At 41.6% G+C, this 14,575-nt stretch overlaps 1 protein-coding gene across 3 annotated transcripts in view; it reads left to right on the top strand.

Moving 5' to 3' along the window:
* Positions 1-335: 335 nt before the first annotated feature.
* The window catches only part of kctd17 (potassium channel tetramerization domain containing 17), a 21,968-nt gene continuing 7,728 nt past the window's right edge, over positions 336-14,575 (top strand). The window contains exons 1-4 of one of the 3 annotated variants that reach the window (XM_049562899.1): positions 336-799; positions 11,013-11,121; positions 11,865-11,956; positions 12,610-12,705. In XM_049562899.1, the coding sequence (XP_049418856.1) occupies positions 440-799; positions 11,013-11,121; positions 11,865-11,956; positions 12,610-12,705 (657 nt within the window). In that variant the 5' untranslated portion in view covers positions 336-439. Of the gene's footprint in view, positions 800-11,012; positions 11,122-11,864; positions 11,957-12,606; positions 12,754-14,575 lie in introns of all 3 variants that reach the window. The other 2 variants (XM_049562898.1, XM_049562897.1) reach the window with 2 other exon arrangements.

Below are 14,575 nucleotides of genomic sequence, written 5' to 3'. Positions count from 1 at the left end.
TATTATTATCTTAAATTTAGCCTAAAATTATTATGAAGCAGCGATAAGTTTTTTTGTCAATTAATTTGTGCAATGAATATATCAGGCAAGAAGCATAATTAAGTAAACTAGTAGTAAACGATTTCACTTTTTAAGTTCTATAATTTGCGTCCCAACTCTAAATTGTCCGTAGGTGTGAATGTGAGCGTGAATGGTTGTTTGTCTCTATGTGTCAGCCCTGTGATAGTCTGGCGACCTGTCCAGGGTGCTTTTATTTTGAAAGTATTTCTCTGATGTTCTACGTCTCACTTCCCGTAACTTCACGCGCCTGATCTTTGAGTTCGGTTAGGGGCGGAACTTACTCCGGCTGGCTGGTAAAGGGGAGAAGAAGCCGAGGCAACAGCGGACACGGACGGACGCCCTCGCTCGTCTTCATCTCGTGTCTAGCGGCTGTTTCCAAATGGCAACGACAGCGGACGACCAGCGGGAACCGGAGGACGTCGCCGCACTGTCGACGCACCACGGCTGCCACCACAACAGCAACAACAACAACAACAATAATAATAACAACAACAACAAAGACAGCGAGGCGGGAGAGAGCGCGACGTCCGCCACCGCCAGCACCACTGAACCCGGCGGGACGGCGTCGCAGAGCATCGGTAACGGCTCGGTTATTAACCCCAGCGGGGGGAACAACGGGAAGTGGGTCCGACTGAACGTCGGCGGCACCGTGTTCCTCACAACGCGGCAGACTCTTCTCAAAGAGCAAACTTCGTTTCTTTACCGGCTGTGCCAACAGCAGGACCTGCACTCAGACACGGTGAGTCCGGTCAGGACACTTCAACTGCCGGTGAACGTTACTTTACAACACGCCTAACACAAGTATTACTTTGGTACAACACTTTGTAGTACTTAGTTATTAGCAATTCACTGCGTTATTAACTGTGGTGATGCTTTAATATTCGTATCATGTTAAGTTTTGTTATAACATGTTAGTGACTGCGTGTCTCTGTAAGCCACCATTTAATATCTCTTAAGGATAGTAAAGAAGAAGGCTGGTACTGTCGTAACATGAAGGGTATGTGTAACAAAGCAGACTGTTTCCTAGAAAAAACACAATAACAATTCAATAACATTCCTGTAGTGACTCACAGTGACGTGTAGTAGTGAGTTATGATACCCTGACAGGTGGTTGTAGTTTGGCTTGACATACATTTTACAGAACATGTAAAATGATTACACGATTGATTTTGTAAGGTGGATTTTCTCTAAGCTGACTAAAGGGATTGCCAAAAATACATGTGCAGGTATTGGCATGAAGAAAAGCCTTGGTGTAAAAAATCTGCCCAATAATAATCATTGAATTGTGCTCTACGATGCTTTTTTAATCTCCTAAATTACCACAGTAGTGTTAAAGGGACCATCTTACTGTGTTATGTGTGGGTCATTCCCAAAATCACTACACCTGTAATCTGCAGCTTTAAAGCAGGTGTACAGTTGACTAATGACCACCTGATATACAGTATATGTGCAGTATGAAGCTCTCTCCATGGCTCCTCTGTGTGTGTGTGTGTGTGTGTGTGTGTGTGTGTGTGTGTTTCAGCATCATTTTGTGGTGTGAATGTAGCTTGGGTCAGATGGATGAACACGTGCCTCCTCTTCTGCACGGAGCTGCACAGTCAGTAGCTGTACAGCTGGCATCTTATAGGGAGAGAGAGGGTGAGAGAGAGGGAGAGAGATGCATTATGTGACTCCCCGTCACATGGAGAGCGAGCACACTGTAAGGACGGGCAGGTCTCATGAATGATGCAGATTTCTATTATGCTGCTGCCTTTGATATGCATGTGTGTGACAGGGGGAGAAGGGGACAGGTCTACTGTAAGTTGACATTTTGTAGATGTCGGGTGAAAGGCTTGTATCTCTAAAATGTCAGCTGTTATAGCGACTGTAAGACAATCCGCCATAGGAGGGGGTAATGTGGATGTCCAGTTATGGTATATGTAGTCTTATAGGTTGGTACAAATTAGAGCTGTAATGATTAATTGATTAGTTGTCAACTTAAATTAATAGCAAGCTAACTTGATTAATTGGTGTGTCATTTTTAAGAGCTTCTTGTATGTAAATATGTTCTGGTTTCTTTACTTCCTGTATGAAAGTAACCAGAATGTGTTTGGGTTGTGGACATAACAAGACATTTGAGGACGTCATCTTTCCTTTAGGAAACAGTGATTGCATTTTACACAATTTCTGACACTTTGTAGACCACACAAAATAGGGTTGCAACTAACACTTGCAACCCTACCATTATGTGGGTTGTTTTGGCTATTGTACCATATGCTTGTATTAGATAAGATAGAAAAATAAGACATCTGAAGACATCACCATGGGCTCTGTGAGTGTGTGATGTGTAAATGTTTAAAGATGTACTTGAGAAATTCATCTTTGCAGTAATCAATAATGGAAAATGAAGAGTAAATTGCAGCCCTAGTTATCTTTTTTGAAAATCAATAAAATAACTTTTTAAAGATGGATTAAGAGAATGAAAGATGAAAGAAAAATCGAGGTATTCACATTTGTGCAAAACATATTTTGGAATCCATCATTGCTGTGTAACAGTCCTGCTCATTTTGGCTGTGTTCTGGATCACATACTTTTTCCTTTTACTTTAAGTACATACTGCAGCTGCCGTTACAAAGTACGTAGGTGTAACTGCACACATTGTAGATTGTTTGTGATTTACGGATTGATTGTTGTCATTGTGGGTTCTGTCAGCCGTCAATAAGCTGTCATCTGTCTGCGGCTCAGTTGGTGTGACATATTTTCCACTGCACAGAGGATTGTGGGTCAGAATAGAAAGAAAAACATGCCAGCTTACATGCTGCAGAATGTGACTGGATGCTGAATGTTCCTGGTATTTTTGGCATACTGCATTTGACATACTGTGTACAGGGATGAACTAAGTCCTCTGGTATTCTAAATAGTATGATAGTATGGGTACTGGATCACACCATTACTTAGGTCACCCACAATGTTGAAATACACCCACAGATACTACCACAGTACAAACTATAACAGTTGATACATTTATGTCATCTCACAGTATACATCGTCACACTGCCAAATCCTAATCAGCTCATGTTTAGTGTCCAGTCCAACCCAGTCGAGGGTTTCAAGCTGTGTCTCTGGTTCGCTTAAAGAAGAGCCTCATATCAGCAGAGCAGCAGGTTTTCCTTCAGCTAAAGTGACTAAGCCAAAATAACAACCACCAGAATTGGAGTTCAGAGATTTCTCCCCGACAGCAGCGATGACTGTTCCCTCGCTGCACCACTAGACTCTGTGGAAAGAATATTCCCATGTGACCTTCAGCAGCGACCTGACAGGAGCTCCCTCTGCACTGCCCGAAGACACACACAGTCACACACAAAATCTCTCTCGGTCTCACACATGCACAAACACACACCTACATCTCTTTCCTTCACCATCGTCCTGTCCTCTCCTTATCCTCGCTCTCAGCGGCTGACTCACTGGAAGAGCTTATCGCGGACTTGTTCTTTCTCGCCTTTTATTTCTGTTCTTTATCACAAACTCTCAAATGCGGAGAGACGCAGAGAGGCTTAATTTTAGTGTTTTCTTTTTCTTGGGCCATCACATCACTGTCATCCTAAAAACAGGAACGGAGCTGTAGGCAAGGCTCTGGATCCTCCGTGAGCTGTGACCTGTGAATATGATGGCGAGGAGAGACAGGGCTGCTTTTTGTCAGGCATCTAACACAGCCATCCAAAGTCGGTATTTAGTATTTACACATGATACACTATAGAAAGACCTGATGCAAGTATTTGTCTACCAAAGAGACAAAGCCTGTGCTTCTGCCATTATGTAAGTTGTTACCATAGACACAAGGACAAGTTCCTTTGTATCATACCTAGAGATTCAGATTGTCAAGTCAAGAACAAAACACCGGTCGCTGGAGGATTAAGGATTTTACTGAGCAAATATGTATGCAGCTAAGGTTGCCCGTCGTCAGATGTATTCAGAGCAACAATCCAGTAGCCAAAGGAAAAATGTTTGGTTAGATAATCACCAGCAAATCAAATCGCTGTACAAAGTAATTCTGTTGTAAGTCACAAGAATAATTGCAGTAGAAATGTGAAATCAGGAGTAAAAGGAAAAGTGAATTTGCTTTTATTTAGTGGTTTTACCCTCAGAAGCCTCATGATAAATGTTTCTTTGGATCAGTAATACCCATTGATCCTAACAGCTGTGAATGCACACAAGCGTGAGCCGCACAACAGATTGAGTGCACAGCTAGTTCGAAAATTGGAGTCTGTCTCGGTATAAATTTAGCATTTTTCTAAAATGCAACACAGATGCAAGTTTATCTGTCTTTTTAGAGGAAATGTTTAACATACAACTGCTCGATTGTGGCAAAAAATCATGGTCACAGTTATTTGGGTCAATATTGAGATCACGATTTAACACAATTACTCACTGACTTTGAAAATACTGTATTTATTTATTGAACTTTTTTTTAAATGTCTTTTTGGCAGTGCATTTTCTTGAATGTGAAATACATAATAGAAATGTAAAAAGCAGAGTGCAAGAGGAGGGGAAGAATTCCCGCTTTGTTGGCAGAAGAGCTGGTCACTGCGATTAGTCTGTGCAGCATGCACAGGAATAAATTAAAATATAATAAAGTCATATATTTCTTGCTTTATCCCTGATGATCTAAATAAGTAGCTAAATTTGTCGCTTGTCAATTTCTAGAAATAGAGTCAGTGAGAGGATCTGAAAAATCACTTTATCTAGCAAGGAAGTCGCCATGTTGGCAACACCGGGTGCACAGTTGTAAAGGAAAGAAGTGGGCTGAATTTGTAACAAAGACAAAAGCAAGAACATCATTGCAAAAGGGAAGGCAGCACAATATATATTTTTTTAATCTTAATCTTATCCTGTGTTCATAGCATTGGAAGCCAGAATCGGAATTGAGAATTTTTTTTATTAAGCCCTAGTTTAACAGCTACAGTTTATTCCTCTAAGCTCGTTGAACCAGCAAAGTTGTTTTACTACATTGAAGTTAATATTACAGACCAACCCGTACAAGTTGCCTGCTAAATTTGACCTTATCGACAATGATCATGCAAGTGAGGCAGATCTGCAAAGGCTTCCCCTTCGCCTTCACTAAAATCAGAAAAAGTGAATACACTTTCATGAAAGAAAACATTAACCCTCAGGGGAAAAGAGCTACTGCTGTCTTTGTTTAGGCAGCCATCTACAAGCTAAATGGATCAAGATCTGGGTTTCCTCCCACCTCTGCTAAACAATTAACAGGGTGCACCCTGTTGCTGACATCCTGTAATGTTCCTTGTTGTATCAGGGAAACAACAAAATGAACAAACTGCAAAATCCTGTCCCAAATCTAGGCCTGGAAGGGGGGCTAATTGTGCCAGCGTGCTATCTTTCCCAGCAGACATCAGGTTGAAACTAGCCTTTGCTCAGGTTGTGTAGAGAGACAGAACAATCTGAAGCTGTATCACACAGAGGAGCAGTTCAGCCTGTGTGTGTGTGTTTTCTTGTCTCACTCAGGAGGGAAGCTGATTTTATCCACGCTGGATGGCGTCCCCGTCTAATCCACTGGCGTTAGTGTGTACCTTCTCAGGGGTTCTTTGCTGTTTTTACCCCCACACACACACACACACACACACACAGACTGTCTGGCTGTGTGTGACTGTTTTAATGAGATTACCAGCACCTCAGCTGCCCTGCCCCCCTCACCAAACCAAACCCAGGGCTATCTGCCGTTAATGCGACCCAAGCTGACCTCAAGCCGTCCCACGCCAATTACATTATGCAGCTGAGATTCAGTTTTGATGATGCTGGATTATGTTAGCTGAGCAGGTGTAACAGGGCAGCCAGATGTTGACTATAACTGCTTAATCTTATTACCACAGATTTGTGATTATCAGCAGCTTAATTCATATGAATTACCACGGGGATCACTAGTTTGTAACCTGGGTTATTTGTACAAACCTTCAGATGTTTTTATCTTATGTTAAATCTCTGTCCCATCTCGCAGTGTCAGCATGGATTCCACGACATGCCTTGACTCGCTTTACCGCTGTATCTGCACCGTGAGAGGTCGAATATGAGGCGTTGGCAGGGACCAGTAATCATGAAAATGATGCAAGAACCAAGCATTTGATTTGAATAAACAGTGCAGAGCTGTGTGAACTTGTCCCCTGTCTCCCCTCAGGATACATGAATAAGACTTTGGTTTGGGCTACACAATAAGACCTTGTTAGATATTTCGTTAAAACACAGGGCTGGGATTGACAAACCTTTTTCAGGAAAAAAGGATTGAAATTTTGCCATTTTTCACCACAGTTCTCAATTATTTTCATAACAGATTTGCTGTTTTGTTTATGTACACTTACTTAAAGCTGGAGTGTGGAGATTTTTTGTGTACTTACACGAACACTGTGGAAGCGTGCTTATGGCGTATGCCTGCCACATCTCCACCACCCCCAGGAGCACCCATTTCATACTTGAATCCCTCCTCCAAACGCCGAGTTTACTATTTTTTTTCTTGACCATCAACTCCAGAAACTTTTAGACGCTTCTGGCTGCTGCTCTGTCACTATGGTTTCTACCCCCTTCCTGCCCCCTTTGTAAAACACATCACTTCCACAGACACAACAGCTCCAGTATATACTGTGAAATACAGAGAGTTTTGCCTCGCAGCAGTAGGCCTAATCAGCATTTTGTGAACTCATTTGGCAAGGGCTTGAATGTAATGGTCATTCATTCATATGGTAAAGTTCCACACTCCACCTTTAAATACATAAAAACAGGTGTAAGTAATACAGTTTGCAGTGAGGTGAGAAAATGCACTTGAGAAGGTTACTGCCACTTTGGAAACAATTGCAGCAAACAAATTAGTTACAAGCCCTTTAAGAACTTCCTAAAAATCCAAAGATTGCATTTAACCCAAAGCTGTTTCATTCACCCAGCATGGAGTCGAAGCACATATATCTAAACGTGTTAATCAGCGTGGAGCTCCTGTGATGCCTCCTACATCAAAAATGTCACCAACACCGAGATGTCGGTGGTTCAGCCAGACCATCTGTGGTGCAACGGATGATAAATTAGGCTGATCCGTAATTAGATATCTCACGTATGTCCAGTTTTTTTCCCACAACTCTTGTCCGCCTTTAGATCAGAATGAGCAGGCCAATTATTTGTGTGTGTGTGTGTGTGTGTGTGTGTGTGTGTGTGTGTGTGTGTGTGTGTGTTTGCACGTTTTCACTTAGGCAGAACAGTATTTCAACATCTACATCACAATTAATGCCAGTGTTATAGTAATAACACAAAGACTACAATGTAATTAGTCATATTAATCCCACTATGGTACTCTTAAATGTGGCAACCTTAGCTTTTTTATTTATTAAGTAAAGCTTGACATTTTAGTCTTTCAAATGATTAGGTTGATTTAAAGCAACTGCATGTTGAATTTTACTTTGTACAATCAAAAACCCCATACTGGCAGAGGCAAGGTGCTAGTTACAAAGCTACAAAATGCTAAAGTAAAGAACTAAAACTTCCCACCTTTAAAAAAGAACTTGGCACCCCTTCAGGCTTTCTAAATATTTAACTAAATCCACGACAAAAGGAAAGAAATACCATCCTGAACCTTTTTTCCATGCTTGCCATGCCACAACTTCACAGTCTGTGTAAGACAAGGGAGTGATCAGTTAGTATTGATTGAATGAGACTGATGCGACTGTGTCATTTGCAATCAACTAAAAAATTGAACAACTGCCCTACTTTCTCTTAAAAATGTCTTTTGAGCGATACATATTAAATTATGTCGAAATTAAGCTATAGAATTTTACAATGTTGATATTTTTCAGTATCATTCAGCCCTAATATTTACACCTGCTCAAGCAAGCACCAGTATGCAGACAGGCGTGTGTGTATATGTGTGTTTTGAGAAGTGAACAGGGCTTTTGTTTGGCTATTGGTGACAGCCCGTGGGATGTACTTACCTCTGCAGGGAGATGTTGTGGAGTCACATCTTATTTCCCTGAACAAATGCTCTGTAAAACATTAACTCACCAACTACACGTCCCCGTCCTCTCAACAACTGCAAACGTCAACTTGTGAGAAAGGGAATGTACTGTGGCTGCAAACGGGTCTGTCGTAATGAATAACAATACTAATTCTGTGTATGCGTGCGTGAGAAAGAGAAACGGGGCTCTGACACATTCAGGAAGCTTTTCCCCAGTGTTGTCATGCCCACACTGTCAAGTCAAGTCACGTTGATGAGGCGTCGGTCTGTCCTCCACTGCAGCTCCGCTCATTTAGGATGGTGTGTGCGTGCATGTGTCTGTGCTCTGTGCTGCAGTCCCAGCCTTTACACGCTTGTAATAATTGTGATTTTGGGTGCAGACACAAAGACACATAGTGATGTCTGTACATGCTGCTTTTTGGGCTTCATATCGCGTCCCTCCATCTGTCTGTCTCGATCCTCTATTTGTGTCTCTCTGTCTCACACACAAACACAGAAATCCCATGTGTCTACATCCACCGTCTCTATGGCAGTGTCCCTCTATGCTTCTTTGTCCTTGGAATTTGCAAGTGCGTCTACCTGTCGTTTCTATTAGGTTATTTGTCATGCAGTTTTCTTCTAAGATATTAGTCTTCTAGCTGTTTATTTCTCCTGTTGATCTGCAGGTCTCTCTGTCTTCTGTCATGCCTTTTTGCCTTTTTCTCCACCAATCCATCCTTCATCTAGCAGCATCGCACATCCTATGGACTGCTTTACAGTCTGAATCCGTCTATTTGTGTATGTAGGTGTCCTCGTTCATTGCATTCGTTTCATGCCTCACATGGGGAACGGCTCATCAGAAGCTCCTGTCACGCTTCGCCAGCAAAGATTGGCTGGACTTGAAGAGATGAGCGTCAAGACACCATCTATCATGAGTGTCCCTATCTTGCGGATTCTGTCCATCTGACTGTGGGTTTCTTTTGGGACTTGTTCTACAAATCTGTCACACTGGAGATGATGGATTAGAGGAAGACGTAGACGACGATGCTTTACTGGCATACATAATCTCTAAGCACTAGATAGTTTCAAACAAGTGACTTACTAAGGAATGTGTTTGCCAGTAATAAACCTTAGCAATGGGTAAATTGGTTGCTGGGAAAGATCTGTTGTTGTCCAATCAAATGTAAACAGGAAGTCACTGTACTGTCACAAGCAACAGAACATGTTAAACTTTCAATCCTTTTTAAATCAAGGCACCCAGTAGGACAGAGTATGGCCTCTGATTCTCATAACTGAAGCGTAAACTGGCTGTAATACAGCTCTTTTGCCTATAGTTCAATTGGACAACTGTTTTGTTAACCTGGGACTCTCAAGCTGATAATATTGCAGTTCCAAATAAACAAACCGGATTTTACATGAACAGCATGAAAGTCCGGTTAATCCCCTTAAATATTTATAACAGCACTAAACCCTAATCAGGTCTACCTGCAGCAGCTGAATTACACCACTAAACTGGATTGGGAATGTCAGATACATTGGCTTTTTTGTTTCTACACTGTACAAATGTCTGGATTCAGCATTTGAGGTTAGGATTTTAATCAAATAATTAAAGGACATAACAATTTCAGTTGGTGTGAGTGGTGCTGTCTGAGTCACTAAGGATCTGCTAATAAAAGCGCTAACATGCTTACGTGCAAAGATGCGGCTGGAGGCTACAGTTGTCCATTGCCACTAATGCAAATCATGAAAAGAGTCAGTCATGTGAATACAGTAGGTTCACATTATGAAGCTTCTTCTCATTTTTCTCACTTAACTTAACCATCTCTTTAACCATTACTTTTAAGGTCTCGATTTTAAACATGTAGTGGGTGTAAAGTGGTGACAGTGGTTTGTGAATTGTGGGACTTAATCTAGAGTTTGATTTCAACTGAGGAACCAAATGACATGTACGTGTGTTGGCCTCTGTGCTCCTTTCTGTCCTGAATGCTTTCTACAGAGGCCACTGAACCATGTGTTAATGACACATGATCAGCAGATGTGACTGATGTTATTTAACTTCCTCTTCCCCTGTATATCCCTACGCCTGGGTCTCCTAAAGGCCTGTATGTTTTTGTATGGATTTTTCCAGCTGTAGCTCTTTTGTGAAGTCAACTCTAAAAAGGGGGCTTTAAGCGTTCGTCACGAGGACAAGCAGAGGGAGGATTTGTGTGTATGTTGGAGGGGCAGTAGACATGACATAACAGCCAGGCAGGCTTTGCAGATGTAGCCTGGAGGTGGGAGACAAGCAGCCTGTCAACAAACGTGTGTTAACAAAGTCAGCAACAACTACTCAGGAGTTCCAGTGAGCAGTTGCTTCTGTGTCCAGCTGCAAAAATGCTGTTGTTGTGGCAGGAATGTTAAATAGCAATGTTGTATAACAGGGAGCAACAAAGTTTAATGTGATATTAGGGAATGAAAGAACTTTTTATAATCAGTGCTGAAGAATTACTTTCCTATCTGACCACTGGTAGTTGCACTGCCTTTTGACGCAGCAATACGGCAAAAAAAGTTTCATAAAGTTCTCCATCTGCTCTGTAGGGGGCTGTTATTTTGGAGTCTGCAATTCATCTTCATCAAACATCTGCTCTGACAGCCAGTACTGCATGCGTAAGATGAAAATAGTCAACCAGGATGTTATTCCCCAGCTGGTGAACTTTTGGATCTAAAAATACTCGCTATATCTCAGAAGAGCTCCATTAATGGTCCGAAAATAAAAGTAGCCACATCCTATGTTTATACACATGACCACAAAAAGTTGTCCTTAGTACTGTAACGACTTACAACACACACAGTTAATAATAGAATAACAGTGCAGTTTACAGCCCTAGTTCAGGTCAATAAAAACCCAATGGTTCATTAGGGAAAAACACAAGAAAAGCAATGTAATTGTGTACAGTTTATAATGTGTGGGTTCTTTTTCTCTGTCTCTGTGATTATTTGTGTCTAACAGGATGAGTCAGGAGCCTACGTGATCGACAGAGACCCGACCTACTTCGGGCCCATCCTCAACTACTTGCGGCATGGCAAACTGGTCTACAACAAGGAGCTGGCTGAAGAAGGTCTTTGATTTGCTTTGACTCTGTTCAGATGGGTCCTGGGTGCATGAGGTGGTTTTGCTGGACAGGTGGAAATTAAGAAAAATATGAAAGAAGGATCAGTCACGATGACAGTGATGGCAATCAAGGGGTCAGACTTTGGTGTGAGTTGCATCTCAGCCTCTGCTGGATAGAGCCATGATCTCTTTGGAGATCAGTAACAAGGAAAACGAATGTGTGTTTAATCTGGTGGAGGGATTTTTCAGTCAAATTTGAAACAAGAAAGATATGATGGGTTAAAATGGGATTTGCTGTGCTTGCCCCATTGACTGTAATGGAACTGACACCAAAGTCTGACTCTTTGAACGCTGTCACTGTTGTTGTGACTGTTCCTTCCTCTATATTTTCCTTGGTGGAAATAGGGAACTGGCAAGCTAATACGGTGTGCCTGATGTCTTGTCATTTCTCATTAAGCACTTTATATTCTAGTTTATTAAATCTGGAAAATATATGACATACTATATATACAGATAGTAAATGTTGTAGATTGTAATAGTTATCTGAAAGTGCTCAATTAATAGGTGTTAATAGTTCATTGCAAGGGAAAAAATCATATCCACTCATTAATTTCTAAATAATATCCATTTAAAAATCTGTTCAAATGAACACATGACTGTGGGGTTAACATAATGTCTGACAAACATGTCTGAGAATCACTCTGCTTCGGTGTGCACACAGGAGCTGAGTCATGTTTCTTTTGTCTCAAGGTGTCCTGGAGGAGGCTGAGTTTTACAACATCACCCCGCTGATCAAACTGATCAAGGAGAGGATCGTGGAGAGGGACTCCAAAGCCACACAGGTATACACAGAACCTGTCAAGTAGGGCTATTTTTATGATCAAAGAGTTCGCTTTGAAAACCTAACAGCACATTGCCTCAGTTGCTGCAGTTGTCTTTAATGAAACTACCAAATACAGTACATCATGTGCATATGATGTTGAAGATATACTGTAACACAGCACTTATATGTACTGTACTATATATTTCAATACCGTCTGCGCCCAAAAGAAGCAGACACATTGTACATATCCACAAACACATCATTGTGGTGCAGTGCCTTTCAATCATCTTCTTTTTGTTTGTGATTTCACCCTTCTTTGCTTCTCCAAAGAGAGCTCTGCTGTAGTGCACCAGGCTTCTTTTCTTTTCTCAGGATGGTAGCACTCACTACTTACATAATCCCGCTGCCCTCTCAAACAGACACCCACTTTCCCTGTGTTCTACTGTACTTTGCTGGACTCACAGCTAGTCTCTGCCTGAGGTCAAATGTGGTGCCAAAATATGAATATAGAAGTGCTGGTGTTGTAACTAGCCCACAACTACTTTAATTTTTCTCTTTGATTCCTGTCCACCGCCTCCATGCCATCTTGCAAAGGCTCGGACAAGGGAAATAAATGTGTTTCTGAGATGTGACCCTGTCTTCTCAACCCCCTCTTCTCTCTCTCCCCAGCAGGTGCCCCCCAAGCATGTCTACCGAGTGTTGCAGTGCCAGGAGGAGGAGCTCACCCAGATGGTCTCCACAATGTCGGACGGCTGGAAGTTTGAGCAGGTCAGCGTGCGCGCCTGCAGAAAGCCCCGCACCGGACTGCTCTGGACTGTGGGTTGGACTCATGCTGCTGCTGACCCTTCAATCTTGACCCTTGGCCTGACCCCTTGGCCCTGACCTGAGCCCTGCTATCTGCACTCCCAAAGTTTAGGACTCCCAGATAGTATCAGTCTTAAGATCACTTTATTGGAGTTGGACTAATCAAGTGAGTTTTTTCACTGATAGTCCCAACAAGTCAAATCTTAAAGATTGTCCATTGCACTTGTACTTAGATAAAAACATCCCGCCACAGGCACAGCACCCAGTCTTCAGTATCTTTTACCTTCATACCTTCATCAAGGGTTCAGAATCCATACCAGGCCCACATCCTGCAGTGGTACTGGAGTAGTCCTGGGTGTGGCCTGGGATAGTCACAGGCTTCAGTCACTGTGTTTGTTAAAGAGGTTTGTCTCCAGCTGTTAGATTTATAGTTTATTTATCAGAGTCATAGACAACCAAGTGCCCATTAGGTGTTATAGGACAAAAACACCTTAACACAGTGTGTTCACATTATGAGCAACAAAATCAAATGCGTCACAGACTAGTTAGCTAGTTTTATGCTTCTGTTTTGGATGCATGAACCTTTTTTGCTTGGCTGAGCTAGTGGCCATGCATGATTTCACTGCCAGCAAGGGACTCAGACCACTACGTACATGTATTCTCAGAAATATACATTTTTGCTTTGATATTTTTCTCTTATGTTTTGTTCCCTATATTTAGAGTAGCGATATTCTAACAGCTAATTTCCCTTACGTTTAAACTGAGACTCTTCAACGAGTCTGAAAGTAAGACAGCAGATAAAGGTCAGTCAAAATTGAGCACATTTAATCTATAAGGTTGAACATTGTCGGGAAAAATATTATATATACAGTATAAATGGAGCTAGTTAGAATTGTTAATCACCTTTTTCCAATAACATGTAAGTATTTCAAATGCCACTGACGTGTCTGGCACTTTGCACCAGGCATTTATAACTATTGCCCATTATCCTGCAAACCATTACACCTTACTAAAAAAAGTAAATAAATATCGAAAATAACTTATCGAAAATAAATCTTAGGAAACATGTCTGATTATTACAATGACATTTTCTTTGGGTTAACAAAATTGCACAAGATAATACTTCTAATAAGAGGTTGGCGCCGACTTAGCTAGGGTAGGTACGTTTAATAGACTGGTCGAGTAATCAGGAACATCCCTAAGTTGGACCGTCTTGACTTTTATCAACAGTAAATTAATTTATTACAATTTCAAAAGTCGTCTAAACTTCTTGAACCAAACAAACGATTTGAATATGTCAACTTAGGCTTTGTGAAATTGTTAGGTATTTTTTCAGACCAAATAATTAATCAGTTAATTGAAAAGAAAAATCGTGAGTCTGAGCCTACTCCTAAGAGTCAAAATTTTAAGTGTCGTACTGTGGCATACAAATGTTAAAAAACGAAGCTGCAGACCAGTATTTACTCTCACACTATCGACCATCTCTTAGAGTAGAGCAGCCCGTTGCTCACAGTGTGAACACACAGTAAAAGCAGGCACTGTTTTATTCATCTTTTAGTCACTGTTACATCAGTAATAGGGAACATCTGTCAGTGTTAACTTTATCTTTTAAGGTGAAGGCCTTGCCTCTTAAGGGAGGCTTTAGTTCACAGATGTCCTCTGCAACAGTGACACACAGACTTACAACTCAGAGCCTGGTGAAGTCCTAATAGGTCAGTCGTCCCCACTGTAGCCCTAAAAGTCACAAGTAGACCCCCCTTTTCCCACTGCTTTGGCACCAAGCTCCACTGCATGCTGCACAGCTCTGATTTGCACACAATTCCCTGCAGAAGCT

This window comes from Epinephelus fuscoguttatus, linkage group LG20 (genome assembly GCF_011397635.1).
Source record: "Epinephelus fuscoguttatus linkage group LG20, E.fuscoguttatus.final_Chr_v1".
NCBI lineage: Eukaryota > Metazoa > Chordata > Actinopteri > Perciformes > Serranidae > Epinephelus > Epinephelus fuscoguttatus.
The sequence above is the reverse complement of the archived record's forward strand: the minus strand, read 5'-3'. Positions and strand labels throughout refer to the sequence as shown.